General features: G+C 53.5%; 7 protein-coding genes across 7 annotated transcripts in view; 2 read left to right on the top strand and 5 right to left on the bottom strand.

Moving 5' to 3' along the window:
• CCM_02518 (ankyrin 2,3/unc44) overlaps positions 1–1,739 on the bottom strand; it is a gene marked incomplete at both ends in the record, with an annotated part of 5,395 nt that extends 3,656 nt beyond the window's left edge. The window contains 2 exons of the mRNA XM_006667670.1: positions 50–1,463; positions 1,558–1,739. Of these exons, the coding sequence (XP_006667733.1) occupies positions 50–1,463; positions 1,558–1,739 (1,596 nt within the window). The remainder of the gene's footprint in view (positions 1–49; positions 1,464–1,557) is intronic.
• Positions 1,740–2,567: 828 nt separating this feature from the next.
• Positions 2,568–4,746, bottom strand: CCM_02517 (protein kinase; the record flags this gene model as incomplete). The annotated part of the gene is made up of 3 exons (XM_006667669.1): positions 2,568–3,722; positions 3,780–3,978; positions 4,043–4,746. The coding sequence occupies 3 exons, from the start codon at positions 4,744–4,746 to the stop codon at positions 2,568–2,570; spliced, it is 2,058 nt and encodes a 685-aa protein (XP_006667732.1).
• A 1,253-nt stretch (positions 4,747–5,999) lies between these two features.
• On the bottom strand, positions 6,000–8,129 carry CCM_02516 (Major facilitator superfamily transporter; the record flags this gene model as incomplete). The annotated part of the gene is made up of 6 exons (XM_006667668.1): positions 6,000–6,574; positions 6,628–7,010; positions 7,063–7,129; positions 7,204–7,272; positions 7,332–7,572; positions 7,641–8,129. 6 exons carry the CDS (start codon positions 8,127–8,129, stop codon positions 6,000–6,002), a joined length of 1,824 nt encoding a protein of 607 aa, XP_006667731.1.
• Positions 8,130–8,650: 521 nt separating this feature from the next.
• Positions 8,651–9,325, bottom strand: CCM_02515 (uncharacterized protein; the record flags this gene model as incomplete). Its single annotated transcript, XM_006667667.1, has 2 exons — positions 8,651–8,967; positions 9,058–9,325. 2 exons carry the CDS (start codon positions 9,323–9,325, stop codon positions 8,651–8,653), a joined length of 585 nt encoding a protein of 194 aa, XP_006667730.1.
• Positions 9,326–10,664: 1,339 nt separating this feature from the next.
• On the top strand, positions 10,665–12,151 carry CCM_02514 (uncharacterized protein; the record flags this gene model as incomplete). Its single annotated transcript, XM_006667666.1, has 5 exons — positions 10,665–10,796; positions 10,873–11,204; positions 11,271–11,548; positions 11,589–11,687; positions 11,745–12,151. The coding sequence occupies 5 exons, from the start codon at positions 10,665–10,667 to the stop codon at positions 12,149–12,151; spliced, it is 1,248 nt and encodes a 415-aa protein (XP_006667729.1).
• Positions 12,152–12,864: 713 nt separating this feature from the next.
• CCM_02513 (ankyrin 2,3/unc44) lies at positions 12,865–15,630 on the top strand (the record flags this gene model as incomplete). Its single annotated transcript, XM_006667665.1, has 1 exon — positions 12,865–15,630. One exon carries the CDS (start codon positions 12,865–12,867, stop codon positions 15,628–15,630), a length of 2,766 nt encoding a protein of 921 aa, XP_006667728.1.
• Positions 15,631–15,942: 312 nt separating this feature from the next.
• On the bottom strand, positions 15,943–16,837 carry CCM_02512 (oxidoreductase domain containing protein; the record flags this gene model as incomplete). Its single annotated transcript, XM_006667664.1, has 2 exons — positions 15,943–16,238; positions 16,303–16,837. The coding sequence occupies 2 exons, from the start codon at positions 16,835–16,837 to the stop codon at positions 15,943–15,945; spliced, it is 831 nt and encodes a 276-aa protein (XP_006667727.1).
• Positions 16,838–17,097: the final 260 nt, after the last annotated feature.

The raw sequence follows: 17,097 nt of genomic DNA, 5'->3' as shown, positions 1-17,097 counted from the left end.
CCTTAGCCGCGGCCTCATCCCGCTTTTGCCTCTTTCCTGTTGCCTGAACGTCGGGCTCATCCTGCTTTTGCTTCCGCTTCTCGCCTCTTGCTCCAGGCTCCTGATTGTTTCCTGTTGCCTCAGCGTTGATCTTAGCCTTCTCTTGCTGCTTTTCTTGCTCCTTCTCTTGCTCCTTCTCTCGCTCCTTCTCTTGCCCTTGCTTCTTGCTCACTGCCTCAGCCTCGTCCTGTTCCTCTTTTTGCGGTTTGTGTATCGCCTTAGGCTCAGCCTCGTCCTGCTTTTGCTCCTTTCCTATGGCCTCGGCGTTGGCGTCATTCTGCTCTTGCTCTTGCGTTTTGCCCATCACCTCAGGCTCAGCCTCATCCTGCCGTTGATGCTTTCCTGTTGCCTCAGCGTTTGCCTCACCTTGCTCTTGATCTTGCTTCTTGCTTGACGCCTCAGCCTCGGCCTCCCTCTTCTCCGACTCGATAGCAGCAATCTGCTCGCGCGCCCACGCAGCCCGTTTCTCTTGCCTCCGTAGCAGATACTCCCACTGTCGATAGGGTCTTATGCGCGCGAGCAACTCTTTGAGGGCGGCCATTCTTTCTTCGAAATCGGAACTCACTTGCGCAAGCCGTAACAAGGCGGGCTCCGCCCCGATAGCAGTTGAGTCGGCGTGAAACACGTTGTGCTTCAGAATCATGACCCACCCCCGTTTTTCAAAGGTTTCCCAGGCTCCACGGTATCCGCCTTCCGCCTTTGCGAGTCGCCTTGCGTAAAAATCTTGCCGGTTATAAAGATAGGCGAGATATTCTATCCATGTTGTCCGCATGTCTTGTTGGCGGGGGTCCTCCATGAACTCAAACGATTCCAAGAATCCATGACTTGAGAGTCGACGTTTGACTGCTTCGGCGTAGGCGGCGAGGCTTCCTGGCGGTCGACATTCAGTCACCCGCTTATCTCTATCCCACGCGTATCTCGTTGCGCGTTCGAAACCTTTTGACAATGCCCAGCTTTCCAATCCCCTATCACTGCACTGTTTTATTTGCAACTCGAGATGCTCCCTATAACCTTCCCCGCTGTCAGCCTTGCCACGGTTATCCCACTGCCACTGGTGTTGAAACTTGAGCCAGTTTTCTAGTTGGAAGGAGAAGATGGGTGGAACGTCATCGTCCCGCATGAGCGGGTAGTCGCTGTCGACCCATATAACTGCCTGCCTGGTTCTTTGCTCTTCCGTGACGCCGCCCGATAGGTACTCCAACGGCAATGCAGGACGGCCCTGCCTTTGAGAAAGGTCATGGTAGGCGATGCCTTCGAGCCTGGTATTGTTCTCGGGAGGAGACGCAGGCCTTGTTCGAGTACTAGAAGTAGTCTCCACGCTTGGGGACTCGGCTCTGTCGAGTCCCCTGTCGCGTACTTGTTCCAGGCGCTTGAACAATTCGCCGGGGTCAAGTGGCCGATCGGGGAGGCTTTTAAGGGCCGCGCTTGCGTCAAAATGCAATTAGCTACTGATGACTCGAGTCGTAACTGGGTCTGGATAAGGGGAAAATTTGGAGGGTTTCGGATTTTGTGACCCACGTGATCTTGAGCGAAAGTTCATCTCGCTCCTGGGTTGAAAGTTTATCGACGTCCAATATCAGGTCAGAGAGGTCTCGATCCTGACTGCCTGGGACATAATATGTATTGAAAAAGGAAATGAGACGAGCTTCGTCCCAAGATATGATCTCCCTGGCGGGCACAGGTTCAAACAATTGCGACATTTGAGCACGGCGCCAAATCGTGACGCGTTACAGTGAGTTTGTTTTGCTGTTGTGGCCCAATCTCGCAAACAGATCGAGGTCCTCGTGCTTAGTCATCTCAACTGGTTGTCGCTCCAACACAAAAGCAAACATGTAAGTCTGTCATACGGAGGGAGGTGTACAGGGGTGACACAGAAGTGCATACGAATTACTAGGAATAATAATAGTACAAATTAGCAAATGCGGGATCCATACCTACTGGGACCTTTATTCAGTACCTACCTAGGTACCTAGTAGTTTGCCAGAGGTAGGTAAGAAAGAGGTTGCTAGTGCTAGGTAAGAAATTGACAGCAAGCTAAACTAGATTAGGACAGGCCCCTGTAATAGTACCGCTACCACATATTCTAGGCAGAAATACGTATTCATTACATTTATCGTGTTTATTATATTCATCATATTCATCGAACATACCTGTCGTCCTTGTCATATGTGTCGTACTTGTGTCCTAGGAGGCTGCGATAATGAATCTGTTTTAGCGTCTTGTCAATTGCTGCTGTCAAATTATCAGCCTTTGGTAGCCTGCCGCCCGGTCATGGCCAGAGCGAGAGTTACCGAGTTGCACTAAATGTCAAGACAAAGAGCGAGAGTTGCAGACAAAGAGCGAGAGTTGACAAAGAGCGAGAGTTGCAGACAAAGAGCGAGAGTTGACAAAGAGCGAGAGTTGCAGACAAAGAGCGAGAGTTGCAGACAAAGAGGGTCATGAAATAAGCAACATTATTGATAAAGCAAAACAAAACATCGAATACAGACAGGTACAGAGAGCATGGTCTGTCCCCCCGCCCCCTTCCTTCACTTCAACCGGTTGCGCTTTGTTGTAGAGTGGACGACCTCGTTCTGACCCCGTTGCTGGCATTCATCGCTCGCCGTTGTCTTGTTCTTTGGGCGTTCTCGTTTGGACCCTGTAACCTCGCGTAGTCTTTCAACACGTCCATTACAGACATCGGCGTTCGCTTTAGCAAGGTCATTCAGCATCGCCATTCTAAGAGTTGCGCCAAGTGAGTCCGGTATATTTTCGATCTCGCCTGCCAAGCTGACGTGGCGTCTCGGTGGCGATGCAATGGCGCCGGCATCGTCCTTGGACTTTGTTGACATATTTTGGACTGGGAAAGCCCCAGCAGCTGCCCTGCAACAATCATTTCCGGGCGATGGATCCGGAGTCGGCGTTACAACTTTGCCCGATGCGCGAGATTTGTGTCCAGGATCTCGTGAGAACGCCTCTCCGTCACCGTGTACGGACGCTTCTCTCAAAGTGCCACCATCAGAGCTGGCGCGTTGCCCAGGGCTTGGTACCGTTCCCGAGTCCGTACTTTGGCCAAGTAACTCTTTGACAGCCCTGAAACAGTCTTCAGCTCGCAACCTGTCCTCCGGGTCCAGTTTCAGCATGTACCTGAGTGCAAAGTCTAGTACGGGGGTATTGTTATCCACAGACTGCCCATAGTATTTCCCAAAACATATCAAAAGATAGGCCCATTGAGGCATAGCCGTCGACTCGATTTTAGCAAACTCCCTTACTTTCTTGGAAGGTAGACCTTTGCATTCCATGGTCAGTAGCAAGGCTCCAAGGGACCAAATATCAACTTGACAGTCATATTTGGGACCTTTTTTTTCACCCGTCACTTCAGGCGCCCAGTATGCTGGCGTACCCACCCGTGAGTTCGCCATCTGGTCTTCTTCCTTTGCAAAGCCAAAATCTCCAAGCTTGACATGTACCTTAGTCTCGTTCCACTCCTGAACAAGCACATTCCCAGGTTTGATATCCCGATGCACAATGGGATCGTCCCGGTTATGTAGGAACCTAAGGCCATCCATAAGTTGCACCGCAATTTGTTTGTTGTGGAGGCTGGTACTTTGGGTGATATATGTAGACAGCGATTGCCCTGGTGCATACTCAAAGAGCAGCTGCGGAGGCCTTGGTATGTATTGCAGTAGTTCAACAATATTCGGCTATTCAGCTGTTAGAATTGGCACCAGCAGAGCGTTTTTCCATGATTCTTCACCTACATGCTTCAGCCCACTCATCACGCTTGCTTCCCTGTCCCAGGCCTTCAAGTCGACCACTTTGCCCTGGCGGGGCTGTTTGATGGCGACGACGTCTCTGGTCTTGACATCCCACGCATAGTATACGACGCCAAAAGATCCCTCACCAATTTTTTTTTCGCCAGAAAGGTCGTTCTTCAGACTTGGACAACTCCGACGGCCTCTGCGACTTCGAAGTGACTGGAGTTGCGCTTATTGTGTCCGGGATGTTTTGGATCCCCAGTCGCCCAATGTCTTCGCAGTGTGCACCCTGACAGTACTCGGCCACTTTTCGAAAGTATTCAGCGTCCCGAATATGGTTTGGTACAACGATCTGGAAACGAAGCTTTTCTCTGATGTCAATGATTGGATGGAAACCGTTTGTCATACTTGGGCCACGGGCACTCCATTCCATTTGTTTAGCTTTGACCTCATCAACGTCCTTAGCGTCCGTTGCATTAGGGTCGCCATAAATGAGCCTTGTGCCGTTCGTTGATTCCAAATCCCGTACAATGAGATGGTTTTCGGCATCGAAAGTGAGTGCAAAGTGTTTACGTGACGCAAGGCTGCGCCAGGGCAAAGCAAAGTCTACATTCTTATAGTCAGTGCCGAAAACAAAGCCCTCATTCGTCTTGGTAGGTTCGTCAAAGCGTATTGTGTATCCAGTCTCCCATGGCTTTCCATGGTTATGCTGGCTGTCGTCATCGGGGTCGCTTGTTGTGTATCCAACGTCCTCAGTGTCGCTGGTCTTGTTGTTCGCTCCAACCGGGCCGCTCGCAGATTCTATGTGAGGGGGGATAATATGGTTGCCAAGAAGTTTCGAGGTGGCAAATGTTCTGTTTTCTTCGACTGCCCTCTTCGAGTCCCCGTATGCTGCGCCTGGAGCGGCTAAGATATAGGCAACAACATTGGGGTCGTAGGCATTGGGGTCGTAGGCAATCGTTTCGTCCATTTCTGATCAAGGCGGCGAAGCTGGTCGGAGGGAATGAAGGACTAGTATGCGCAAGCTGCCAGTCGACACAATCAAGTAGCAGAGAAGGTTTGAAATAGCACCGACCGTGTTCAGTTGGGAATACTGGCACGAGCTCGTTGGCATGGAGCGTGATACAGACGACACCACGAATGTACGCCTCAGCGTCAACGGTGCATTATGATTTGCTAGCCATGTTCTTACCCCTCCCTCGTTTACCCCTCGCTGCCTGCGTACGGCTGACCTACCTGCGTACAGTCAGGCTGCGCGGCCTGCAGGGGTTTCAATTCCGGCCAACTGATTCACGAGCGTAGAATCTGGCCAATGTGTTTGTTCCATGTCGGCGCTTGATCCCTTGGAATTTAAGAAGGGGGCATTCTTCCTTTGACCAAGATTTCCGAAGCTGGTTTTGTATCTTGACAAAAGCTCACCAACATTGATTGAACTATTGGGGGACGGTCGGTTAGCCGGGGCCGGGCGAGGCGAGGCCGCCCAACCTTACTTTTAGGTACCTAGATAATAAGTATATACGCGAGTGAGGCCTGTTTTTTAACAGGGTACTACTAGACAGGTCTCTTACCTGACATGTAATTTTCCACTGTTCTAACGCTGTTAGGCTACTACTACGTGTTAAAGATCTTATATATATTTTTAGAAGCCGTGTTAGACGCCTGACAGCGCTGTGACAGGGGAAAATTACATGTTAAACGGAAAACGTGTCTAGTGCCCTATCAAAAAACAGGCCTCACGCGCGTAGGTATCTTGTGTCACTCAGTGCCCGCCCTCGCCCGTGGGCTAAAAAGCCTGCCCTGGTGTTCTATTTTTAGTGACGAATGTTTTGGAGACGGTCATGGTGAGTCATAGAAGCTGGATCTGATCCTGCATCTTTATATGCCTGGAGAATGAACCATGCATGGTATTGCTTGGAAGTGAGCCTGGCCGAGGGTTGGACTTGACAGTCAAATTCAGAACAATTCTCCGAAGAGATCAAGATGACATCCAATTTCGCGATATTCTGCTGCTGAATATCGCACTCGTACTTACGCTAGGATAATTGTCTCCCCTGGTCATATTTGTCACTGTAATGCATGATCTGGACTAATGATGCCCAATTTCATCACTTTCCAACATGGCGCCCCCAAAAGCGCAGAACTTTCCTCTTACAAGTAAGCCAGATTTGGGTATCATCTTATTCTATCTATAGTCTATCTTGTCCAATGCATACCTTGCAAGCACTACGCTTGTCTCTGTCGCCGCGCTCTTCTCCACCCCATTCCGCAACGCATCTCGACGACGAGGAAAACGCTCATTCCGGCGGTGAGAATCCCCAAACCCAGGAACGTCGCGCCCGGGCCAAAGGTCCGGAGCATGACGTCGCCAAACGCCACGCCAAGCGCGCCCATGCCGCAGCGCATCAGGTTGTTGACGGCCGTGGAGCTGGCGCCCTTGCCCGGACACAGATCGGCGACCAGGGTCGTGTTGATGGCGAAGATGGCATTCGACGTGGCCGCGATGAGAAACTGCAGCAGCAGCGGCACCGTGATCCAGCCAGGGCTGGACACGGCCGACAGCTGGGATGGCAGGAGCACGGTGAACCCGTAGGCCATGGTGGAGAGGATGAACAGCAGCGTCATCCACGGCGCGTGGCGCAGGCGGGCGTGCTCGATGGGAAAGTCGCCTGGCAGGTCCTTTTTGTTCTTGGACGGCGGTTTTGCGTCGGGGTTGCGTTCAAGATATGCGGCTTCGGCCGCGAGAAACCCACGCGTCATGAGCTTGCCCGCAATCACAGAGCCAACAATCGTACCCAGTCCTGTTTGCAGAGTCAGCCCAACTAAGTTGTCCAATTGCGTATAAAAGACGTACCATTGGGCAAGAACACGACACCGAGAAGCAAGTCGCTTAAGCCAAACAGATCCTTGAAGAGACTCGTCGTCGTGGCCACCACGATGCTCCAGACAGCGTACACGGTGCCGCCAAACAACAAGCTGACAAAGATGTCCTTTTCGCGTAGGAGAAGCAGCGGCTCCAGAAACGTTCTCCAGCTCACTTTTGCGCGCGGTCGCGCAGCTTCGGGCTCTTCCGTTCCCGTCTCGCTGCCCAGTACAACCCGACTCAGCAATGGTCGATAGATTCCCGACAGCCTCAGCGAGCCGTTGCCAGCAATCGAGCGTAGTGTCTCGGGGAGAATAGCTGCAATCACGGCTAGAACAAGGGAAGAGGCGATGAGCAAAAAAACGAAGACGGATCTGGGTGTTTTCGTCAGCACTGTTTACTTGGAGGCCATGGATTGTCACGTACCGAAAGCCGAGGAAGTTGGCGAGCACGCCGCCAATGACTGGCCCGATCGCGATGCTAAAATTTCGAACTAAAGAGAAAGGAGAAAGAAGGAAAGAAAAGATCAGCCAAATTCTACATGTTCTCGGACCTAGGAGAACCTACTGGCCTGGTAAAAGCTGATGAATGAGCCGCGCTCGTCTGGCGTCGCAATGTCTTGTATCACACCATTGCCTTTTTTGCCATGTTTCGGTTAGCCTTTGACACAAAATAGCAAGGGGGTCCAACTGTACCGATGCTGACGGTAGAGGCACTGCCTGCTGCCTGAAGCCCTCTGAAGACCAGAAGGACGGGAAAGTTGGGCGTGATACTCAGCACAATGTTGGAGACAATGTACACGGAAAAGGAGTACAGGTACACAGGCCGGCGCCCGATGGTGTCGGACAGGGAGCCCCAGAAGAGAGGCGATATGCCCTGCACGATGAGGTACGACGTAATAGTCAGTCCGACATCACTCAAGCTGACGTGCAGATCCTATCAGTACATTAGTTCTGCCCGGTGATGTGACGGTCCTTGTAAGCTGGCGGCGAGAGAGTGGCTACCTGGGCAATGGCGGACAGCGATGGGAGGTAGATGTTGGAAGACAGGCCGGAAAAGAGCCCGGCCATGCCGATAATGACGACGAGATACCACTTGATCCGTTTCGAGTACACATGAAAGGGCGGCTCATCCGGCAGCTCCTTTTGCGCTGGTTCGTGTACCAGCTCTTCTTCATCGCCATCTTCAATCCTCGCCCCGAGCACTCCACCGGGCGCCCACGGCACCTGATCGTCGCGCTCCTCGTTGGCTCTGTTGGACCCGTGGGTGCTGATGGACTGCCGCTGCGCGCGCGACAGCCTCGTCCAGGCCTGCCGGTCGCTGTGGACCGGCCACTCCCGGTCGTACGCCGGATCCGGGAGAAAGACAAACGCGGTGTGGCCCGCGGTGACGAAGACGCCGCGACCGACTTCGCGCCATCCCTCGACCGACGTCAGTCGTTTCGCGGCACGGCTTGTTGGCGCCGCCGCCTCGGACCCCGGGTAGCCATCCATGGCTTCGTTTCTGGGGTTGGGCGGGAAAGGAGTACGAATGAATGAAAGATTTACTCATCCAAGATGAGAGGAGCTGCACAAGTTTCTTGGCAGCGATATTGTACATATAGTGTAGAGGGGTGTCGGCCACGTTGAGTCATGCGCGGCCCAGCCACTTATCGCTGTTTCAAGAGAATGTTTACCAATCGAGCAACGCAATGCCTTTTCATGGGACTTGACTGACACAGCCTAGATAGGCCATACACCCTGCTTGAACTATAGAAGGGGGGGGGGGCTTGTTTTGTGCCATCGGGTTCCAAAGTCTCCGGGTTTTACCCACCTGTTTCACGGCTCTTTCTACTCACTGGCGCGATATAAAAGCATATTCGCGCACTGAAACGCTATTCATAGCCTAGTTTATTTGTATTCACCACTTTGATATGTATCTTGTAGATTCACCTTTTTTTTCAAGGTTATTTTCATTACTATGTGGCATAGGAGTGAGTTCCCACGTGCATTGCGCCCGCAGTCCCCTCTCCCGTCTAGTTGGCATCACCGGCATCCCGCCGCGTCCCGGCCGCCGCCCGCCGCCTCTTCCAAAAGACGAAGAATAAGCCAACGCCCAGTAGCGCGCCGGCGACTCCAGAAACCCCCGCGACAAACCCTATTGCCGTGGGCGGAATCACCCTGCCGGGCGCTGTAGTGGAGGACGCGCTTGGAACAACCGACGAGCTCTGGGTTGTCGACAAGCTCGGCTGTAAAGAGACTGGTATCTTTTGTGTAGCTGTTGTTGTCACGGTGGGTGGTGTTGCGGTGACAGTAGGTGGTGTAGCGGTGACAGTAAGCGGTATTGCAGTAACTGTAGGTGGTTTCAACGTTCGAGTTACTGTCACTGTAGGAGAGGTGACTCTATAATAAGGAACATGTTAGTAAAAATGCATGTCATAACCAAGGGCGAGGCCAACATGCCTTGGTGTTGAAGTTGGTGTCGTAGCCGCGCTTACCGTCCCAGGCGACAGCACTTGTCGAGCAGGTGAAACCGGACTCAAAGGTGAATGCTTCACAGGAAGCGGTGATGTGAGTACAGGGCTGAGCCGAGATGGCGAAGGTGTCTGCGGCTTCAAAGTTGATGGACTCGTGCGTTGACTAGGCACGACCAACGCAGAGCTGCGCAGCTGCAGCGGTGGTGGGGGAGCCTTTCGTCTGTCTCGTCTCATTTTTGCCTATTGTTTTGGTTGTAGAATGAAAAAAAAACTACAGGAAAATGGGTGAGAGTGAATGTTGGGTTGCATCGAGTGAGTTGTGCTTCAAGATGGTTACTGCGCTGAGTGAGACGACAGTCGGTGGATTGCCGTCGGCCAACCTTGTCCACTTTGTTTTACTCTTCGATGCAGAAATGATGGACTTCTGAATCCCTACGCGAAATCTGCAGGGGCTGACTTGGCACACGTATGTTCTCTTTTGAAACAAGGGAGCTACGGGAGTATGCTGAGCCAACACCCTCCGTGGTTGTGCGTGTTCCCTCACGGACCAGGCCGCATCCATCAGCCGACACCATAGACTTTTTGCTTTTTGCGTAGTGCGACGATTTATTAAGCTCCGTAATTGCAGATTTGTTTGTAGGCTTCTAAGAATGTTCTCCCCGCAAGCGACCAGGTGACTAGTGACCGAGCTTTTAGGCTTATTTGTTTGACGGGGACTGACTTGCATGAAACACGGAGAAGGGCAACACCCGGGATCCTGAACTGCGCCTTACGGAGAAGGGCGGTTCTGAAGAGCGGACCTCATGAATAAGATGGAGAAGTGACTTAATACTGGGATGCATTGTGATTTGAAGAGGCTGTTGAACGGAGAGAGCCGCTATTAGTTCCGGCAGCGCGACTGCTAGGCCTAAACAAGCGCACATAGAGAATAAGAACTGATGGAAACTGGCGTCTTGGAGTGCCAAATCTAGTTGTTACGCTATTTTTCTGCCTTGAGATTGAATCGGCCAATTCTTGGCAACCCGCAATGCTTCGTCCGGGTACAGACAGCAACGACCAATCAACACTCGTGTAATGTAATCAAGAGCCCTCAGACTTGCTCCAGGTTCACGTTCACCGAGGATAGCCCCTGCTCATCCCGTCGCACATCAATGCAGCTCGGTGGGCCAAGTTGCGATGATACAGTATACTAGTACTTGTTAGGTGCTGGTAGGCCGCACCGGCTCCGCGATTGCGTTTCCAATGGTGCCGTTGTTCCGAAGCGCTACACCACCCACCACTATTAATAGACTAGTGTCTTATGCATAAGGATATAGGAATTTGGGGGTCTATACTGTCATGGCGGAAGAACGGCGCCAGCCCTGTGAGTTCTTTGTTGAAACTGTGGCGCTGTGGCGTCTGGGCGAAACCAGCCCGACACGATTTCAACAAGTCGAGACTCGGGCTTCTTGAGAGGACGTGGATTTTTTTCCCAAGGGAATGATGGTCCTCTGGGTATAAATATATTGTATTAGGAACGATAACGGAGAACTTATAACTCTGGGATATTCTTCAATCTCAGAAACCGTGCATAATGTTTGACGCAACTCACTTCAAGGCGCCCTCTTGGCGCCGCATTGTCCTGCTATGCTTGCCCATGCTGGTTGCTGCCCAATCGGAACCGGAGCTAGCAAAATTCGGCGATGTGATTCCAGTGTTGGGAAAGGTTGGTTGTGCATACCCAAGCGCCCAAGTGTGCGGCAACGTTTCGCTGCATGTTGCTGACAGCAAACACGAAAAAGATGGTTCGAACCGATCAAGACTTTGTCGACGGCTTCGTCCTGGACTTGTTCTCGCCCAAGAACCGCACCGCCGTCGTGACCCAGAACACGTCCCCACTCTCCGGAAGCTTCGTCTCGGGCAGCACCGGCGAGGGCTTCATCAACCTCTCCAAGTACAGCTGGGTCATCAAGTTCAACGAGTCCGCCACGGACCTCATCGCCAAGGTTGAGCTCCCGTACGATCCGGTGGCGCTGGCCAAGGAGGGCGTCGAACCGGCCAACACCTACGTTGGCACGCTTGCTGCGGACAAGAAGTCCTGGGTCGTGTCGGAAGCGCAGCGAAACGTGCACGTGTAAGTCGGCCGCAACCTAGCCAGGGTGGCTCCAACGCCTAGATAAGCTGCTAATCAAAGGCACAGGACGGAAAATAAAACAAGAATCATCAAAATGACTTCAATGGATGGAGAGTACATGCTGCTCGGACGCAAGTCCATCGACACTAGCAACATCTTTGTGCAGTACGGTCAGGGCGTCACGAGGACGGTCAATGTGACGGGCGGCGCCGACAAGATCCAAGAAGCCGAGTTTGTCGACGGCTTGCGTTTTAGCATCCAGTCGACAAAGCCGTTTACCCTCAACGCTGACATTCCATTCGGAGTTGCCGCTGAGTCTCTGCCCGAGTCGCACAAATCACTGAGTATAAGCTGCCCATAACTACCCACAACACACATGATCAGTGCTTCGTTCTAACGTGGTTTCCTTGCCAGATTCGTTTTACTGGAAGGTCAACTCGACGGCGCCGACGAGCGCAGTTGCGGTCAACATGACGTTTCCAGGTGCGTTCAGCTCGATAACGATGCTCACAGAGCGGCACCAAGACTAACCTTCGATAGTGAACCCCGCGCTTTTGCAGCAACTCGTCGGGCCCGAGGCAGCCAAGCACGCGCACCTCGTCGTGGCCAAGCGGGCCGTCGACGCTCCCGCCGCCACCCGCTTCCAGCCGCTCAAGGGCCAGCATTTTGACAAGTGCAACCGCGTCATCCACGTGGGCGGGCTGACCGCGGTCGACGGGCAGTATGTGGTTCTGGTCGCGGCAAAGGCCGAGGGCAAGTGTGGCAAGACAAAGGGGGGTGAGAAAGAGGAACAAGGTCGAGCGGCGGCGTGCACCACGCAGTCGGCGGCGCCCACCACAGCCAAGGACAGCGAGACGGTGGCACCGGTTCCCCAGGTCAATGCTGCCACAGCACCGGGTTATCTTGGGGCGTCGTGGCTGCTGCTGCTCGGCCTTTTCGTCTTGTAAGATTCGTCAGTGGTAAACCGAATCCTGGATTCATAGGGGTATCGCCTGTGGTCATAGTCTCCCCGCCATCTGGCCCTGTTGTATTTTTATCTCAAGTGCGACTGGAAAGCTTTTCTATGCAATGATCAATTTTTTGCTTTAATTCAACTACTCTACAACACCGTGTTCTAGCAGACAACTTCCACGAGCTAAAGTGACTCTCGGCCGACATGGTAACTGGGCTCACTCAACCAGGAGCAAGTCAATGTGTTTCAGCCTCTTGACCACTCTAGCACCTCGGCCAACGACTCAACTTCTGCGGTACTGCCTGCTCATCCAAGCATAGACTAAGCAAGGAGTCATTATCTGCCTTGACTGTAAGAATGTGGGCGATACGCTGCTGGCAGGTAGCCTTTGTCTACCCGTTGTGGGACATTGTCGCGGGGCACTTAAGTCGCTCCGGCGGCACCATGATACAAAGCCAAGAAACACAAAGCCTCTACTCTTAGGTACATGCGGTGCGTACATGCCGTTATCTAGTAGCACAGTCTCTCGTCTCCCACTAGCACCTGGATATTCGTCTACATTGCGTGGCCGAGTCCCAAACTCAGTTTCTACATTATCGTTTCGACACCATAAAACCTGTTCCCATCATTCTTACGCTATTCAGTTTTACTCTCTATTTCCTCTCAATCTTCTTTTTTGCGGTTTCGCCGCCCCGGACTGGAGTCGTCATGTCGTTTCGCGGCCTCCCCATCGAGATGCTATTCAACGTCGCCGGATATCTTACTTCCGTGGCAGACATATTCTCGCTTTCCATCTTGACAAGGCGCTCCTATGCTGCGTTAAAGTTTTATCTCTACGAATATGATGCGAAGAGTCTCCAGCCGCGCGCTTTGCTGTGGGCTGCGGCCTATGGCAACCAGAAGATGCTGGAGAATGCCCTTGGCGCTCGCACAGACGTCGACACCCAGTTCACAGCATCTTTCCCGTTCAAAAAGGGAAATGACAAGCACGCAGCGGTTCTGCAGGTCGTCGAGCCTGGTGATTCTCATGTGCATCCTCCCAGGTGGCTGGCGACCGCATTAGCCGCGGCAGCGGCAGAGTCGTATACAATTCAGGGCGGTTTGGCAGCGGCGTCAGTCGGTCATACGGCAATTTTGGCAGCGGCGAGAGCCGGTCACGCAGCGATTGTCGAACGCTTACTGGCCGCCGGCGCAAACCCTCGGGGCATGGACGGAACAGGCCGCAATGCCCTGCACTGTGCCGCCGCTGGAGATCATATAGAAATCATTAAGCTTCTTCTGGAGAAGTATCCGTCTTTGCTTTATGATTACGACCACGACGGGGAATATAACAGGGTACAGCGGCTCCCTTTAGAATATGGGGCTAAGGAGAAATCCGTCTTCCGATTGCTGCTGGAAGCTATGGATCCCTTGATGTATTCCTTGGGCCTCCTGCTGGCCGCCTCTTATGGCCATGATGATATTTTTGATTGGCTTAAAGAACGTGCACCCATTCGCATTACTAGCATTCGCTTGTTATTGCGTGCGTGCCAAGGCAACACGGAAGGCCACCTCAGATTGACGCGTTCCCTCCTTGAAGACGGGGTGAAGGCACCTCTTGATGCCGTCGACAGCTGCAAGCTACTCTACATCATATGTTCGAAGAATCGGTCTAGGACTGCAGAATTCGTCAAGCTGTTGTTAGAACACGGCGCTGACGCAACCGGCCATTTTAAAGACAATGGCGGTCTACACACACCCCTCATCGGGGCAGGCCGACACAGCAACATCAAGGTCATGAATCTACTGCTCGAAAACGTAGAAAGACCGATTGAGGTGTATAATGAGGCTCTTGTTCAGCTAATCCGACAGAGTATCTGTTGGAGCCAGAAAAGCGAAGGGTTCCGGTTGATACGCGACAAATTTCCATTCACGATTCCCGGTATGGAAGCAACCGCAATGCTTTTGCACGCCTCGTGGCACAACAACTACAAGCTAGCCGAGGTGCTTATCAAGCTTGGTGTCGATGTGAACGCTTCTCATCCAACGGTCAATCCATCAGGTGCTCTCCATCCAAGCGAAATTCCATCAGGTGCTCTCCAATCAGCCTGGTCGCGTGGTAGCGTGGAAACCATCAAGCTGCTTCTTGCTGCTGGTGCAGACCCCAACGCGGTAAACCGTCACGGGTTTCCCATCCTGACCAATCAAAGATGGCCCGTTGATTCCGAAAAGCGACAGCTTCAGTGTCTCAAGCTCTTGCTCGATGCCGGCGCCGATCCATTGGCCGTGAGCAAGACGAGCCACACGGCCTTGCATTCCGCTTGCTTAGCAGGCGCCGTGGAGTGCGTGCGGCTTCTTCTCCATCACTACAACGCGGATGCAACAATGGCGGCCAGTGACGAGCAGTACACGGGTGTCCCTGACACGGAAAAGAGAGACGGTCTTACGCCCCTACACGCGGCTGTCAGGTCAGGGAAGCTAGAAATCGTCAAGATGTTGGTCGCAAGAGGTGCCAGTGTCCATGACACGTATGCACGCGGCTGCACAGCCCTTCACGACGCCTGCGTACTAGAGAAGCCTGAGGAAATTATCGAGTTTCTGCTGTCGAAAGGGGTTCAAGTGTCGGAGTGCTTTTGGTACGGTAAGGAGCCAATGGGGTATGGCTGTGCGAGGGACTGGAAATGGTCTCGTCGGGCAACAACGCCTCTTGAGATCCTTCTTGAGCAGAGACAGGTTCCTCCATCACGTCACGCGGTGGAACTACTTCTGGATTGCAGTGACCAGAGCCAAAAACCCATGAATACTATGCTCGTCAAGGCCTGCGAAAGAAAATGTTTTGAAGCTGCCAGAGTTTTCCTAGAGCGAAAGACTACTCTGAAGCTCCTCCGGAGGAGCACAGAGGCATACCTGCTCTTCATGGCTGCTTGGAACGCGGATCTCAATATGGTGATGCTCCTCATTGAGCATGGCGCCGATGTGAATTTACGTACCATTGAGGGGCTATCCCCTCTTGCCACGGAGGGTCCTGCGCATGCCGGCATCATCAAGTGCCTCCTCTCCGCGGGCGCAGACATTGGATGTGCCTGCGTGAGTCCCACGAGGTACAAGAGGGACGAAAAAGAGTTGCCTCAGTCGGTGCGTCACGAAAGCGCCAAGAAGCTGGCCATGGGAACGCTGAGCCTGACACACGACATGCGAGCCCTGGAGCTTCTTCTTGACAAGTTGGACAAGGTTCTTGGGCCCGAAGATTGGAGAGACGTGCTCTTCGAGGCCGTCAAAAAACGTGCGATCAACTTGATCCGGCTCCTCGTCGAGCGAGGCCTAGCAACTATTGACCAAAGAAATCCAACCGACGATACCACCGCGGGGGAAGCTTTAATTAAAGGATCAAAATGGCCCGACGACGACGACTCGCTGGCCATTGTTCGCTATCTAAGGGGACAAGAAAGAGCTCGCCAGATGTCTCCAACCAGGAACAGGGGCCCGAACGAATGATGGTGATTGTGGTTATTGGGAATCAGCCCGTGCTCCTCCGTTCACACTTCTAACAAGAGACAGTCAAAGGCAGAATTTTGTAAATACGAAGTTTATAACTAAAACTTAGACACGAAGTTGGGTCGCGACCACGTGCCTCCACAGCACTTCCTGCCCCCTCATCACCACTATGTCTGTACTGTACCTTGGCTTAATCATCATATCAATCGCAGCAAACCTGATAAAGCAGCTTTGCTGCTCGTGTTCTTCATGTGCCTCCTCGCCTCGCTTCGTACACTTCAATCGACTCATCAAATGCACGCGCGCAAGTGTCTACTCGCGCACCCAACGATACAGAACGTCGGTCCGCATCGTATACTTTGTCCCGGCTTGCACCTCGGCGCCCTGATGCAGCAGCCTCCGATGCTGAAAGACCAGCACGCGGCCCGCCTTGGGATCGACGTCGACCCGGCGCTTCAGGTCGTGCGAGAGAAACGCCGTCGCGCCGCCGACGCACCCGTCGCCGTCGGCAGAGGTCTCGGCCGAGTCATTCAGGTACAGATGGAGCGTGTAGTGTGTCTCAAAGGTGGTGCTGTCCGCGGCGTAGGAGAAGGCACCATCGCAGTGCGCTGTTTTCGCATTCATTAGCATACGCAAGGCCAGAGGAGAAGACGCGGCAACTTGCCCACGTACGCTTAAAGAACTGGCCCTCGGTGTACTTGAGAAACCGCATCCGCTCATTCAGCCGCTCAAACACCCACTTGCCGCCCTTGACCCTCGTATCCGCGGGCGGCCTCGCCAGCATGTCCGCCATCGACTCACCTCCCCCGGCCTCTGGGCGCGCCAGCAAGCACCTTTCCCACAGCCTGTCCACGACCGTCTGGCAGTCCCAGATGATGCGGTGGCTGTTCCTGTAGTCCGCGACGCGCGCCTCGAAGCCGCCGCCCATGTTGACCAGCGCCGGGCGCCACGGCGACCCGCCGTCGGCATCCGGCACCGACGCCTCGGCCAGCCGCAGCAGCCGGGCGCACTCGTGCGGCGCCAGCACATTGTCCAGCACCACGGCCAGGCAGCCGTCGTACTCGGGCAGCGGCGAGTCGGCAAACGAGATGTGCTGGTAGCTGACGGGCGCCGAGGGCGGCGTCCGCAGAAAAGAGGCGGGAATGTCGACGGCCTGGGAGATGTACTGGGTGCGCTGCGGGACGGGCGGCGCTGTTGTTGTGGTCATGGTTCGTGTAGGGTGAGTGTTGCCGGTTTGCCCGCGGGCGGTGGCTATCAAGCGACGCATAGAGAAGAGTCGTTCAGGTTCAGGAAGCAGCAAAGGTTGTCTGCCCGCGCCTTGAAGCGTGGCTTTTATCAATATTGAACAGGCAGCAGTTTCTGGGACAGCCCAAAGTGGCTGTGAGTCAGGCGATTGCCTTGCCCATGTTGCAGCCTAGTAGGCTGCTACGTACCGAAATAAGGCTGACAGATTTATAATTTAGTCAA

Source organism: Cordyceps militaris, assembly GCF_000225605.1.
Source record: "Cordyceps militaris CM01 unplaced genomic scaffold CCM_S00002, whole genome shotgun sequence".
In the NCBI taxonomy this organism is placed as follows: Eukaryota; Fungi; Ascomycota; class Sordariomycetes; order Hypocreales; family Cordycipitaceae; genus Cordyceps; species Cordyceps militaris.
Note: the sequence above shows the minus strand (reverse complement) of the source record. Positions and strands in the feature narration are given on the sequence as shown.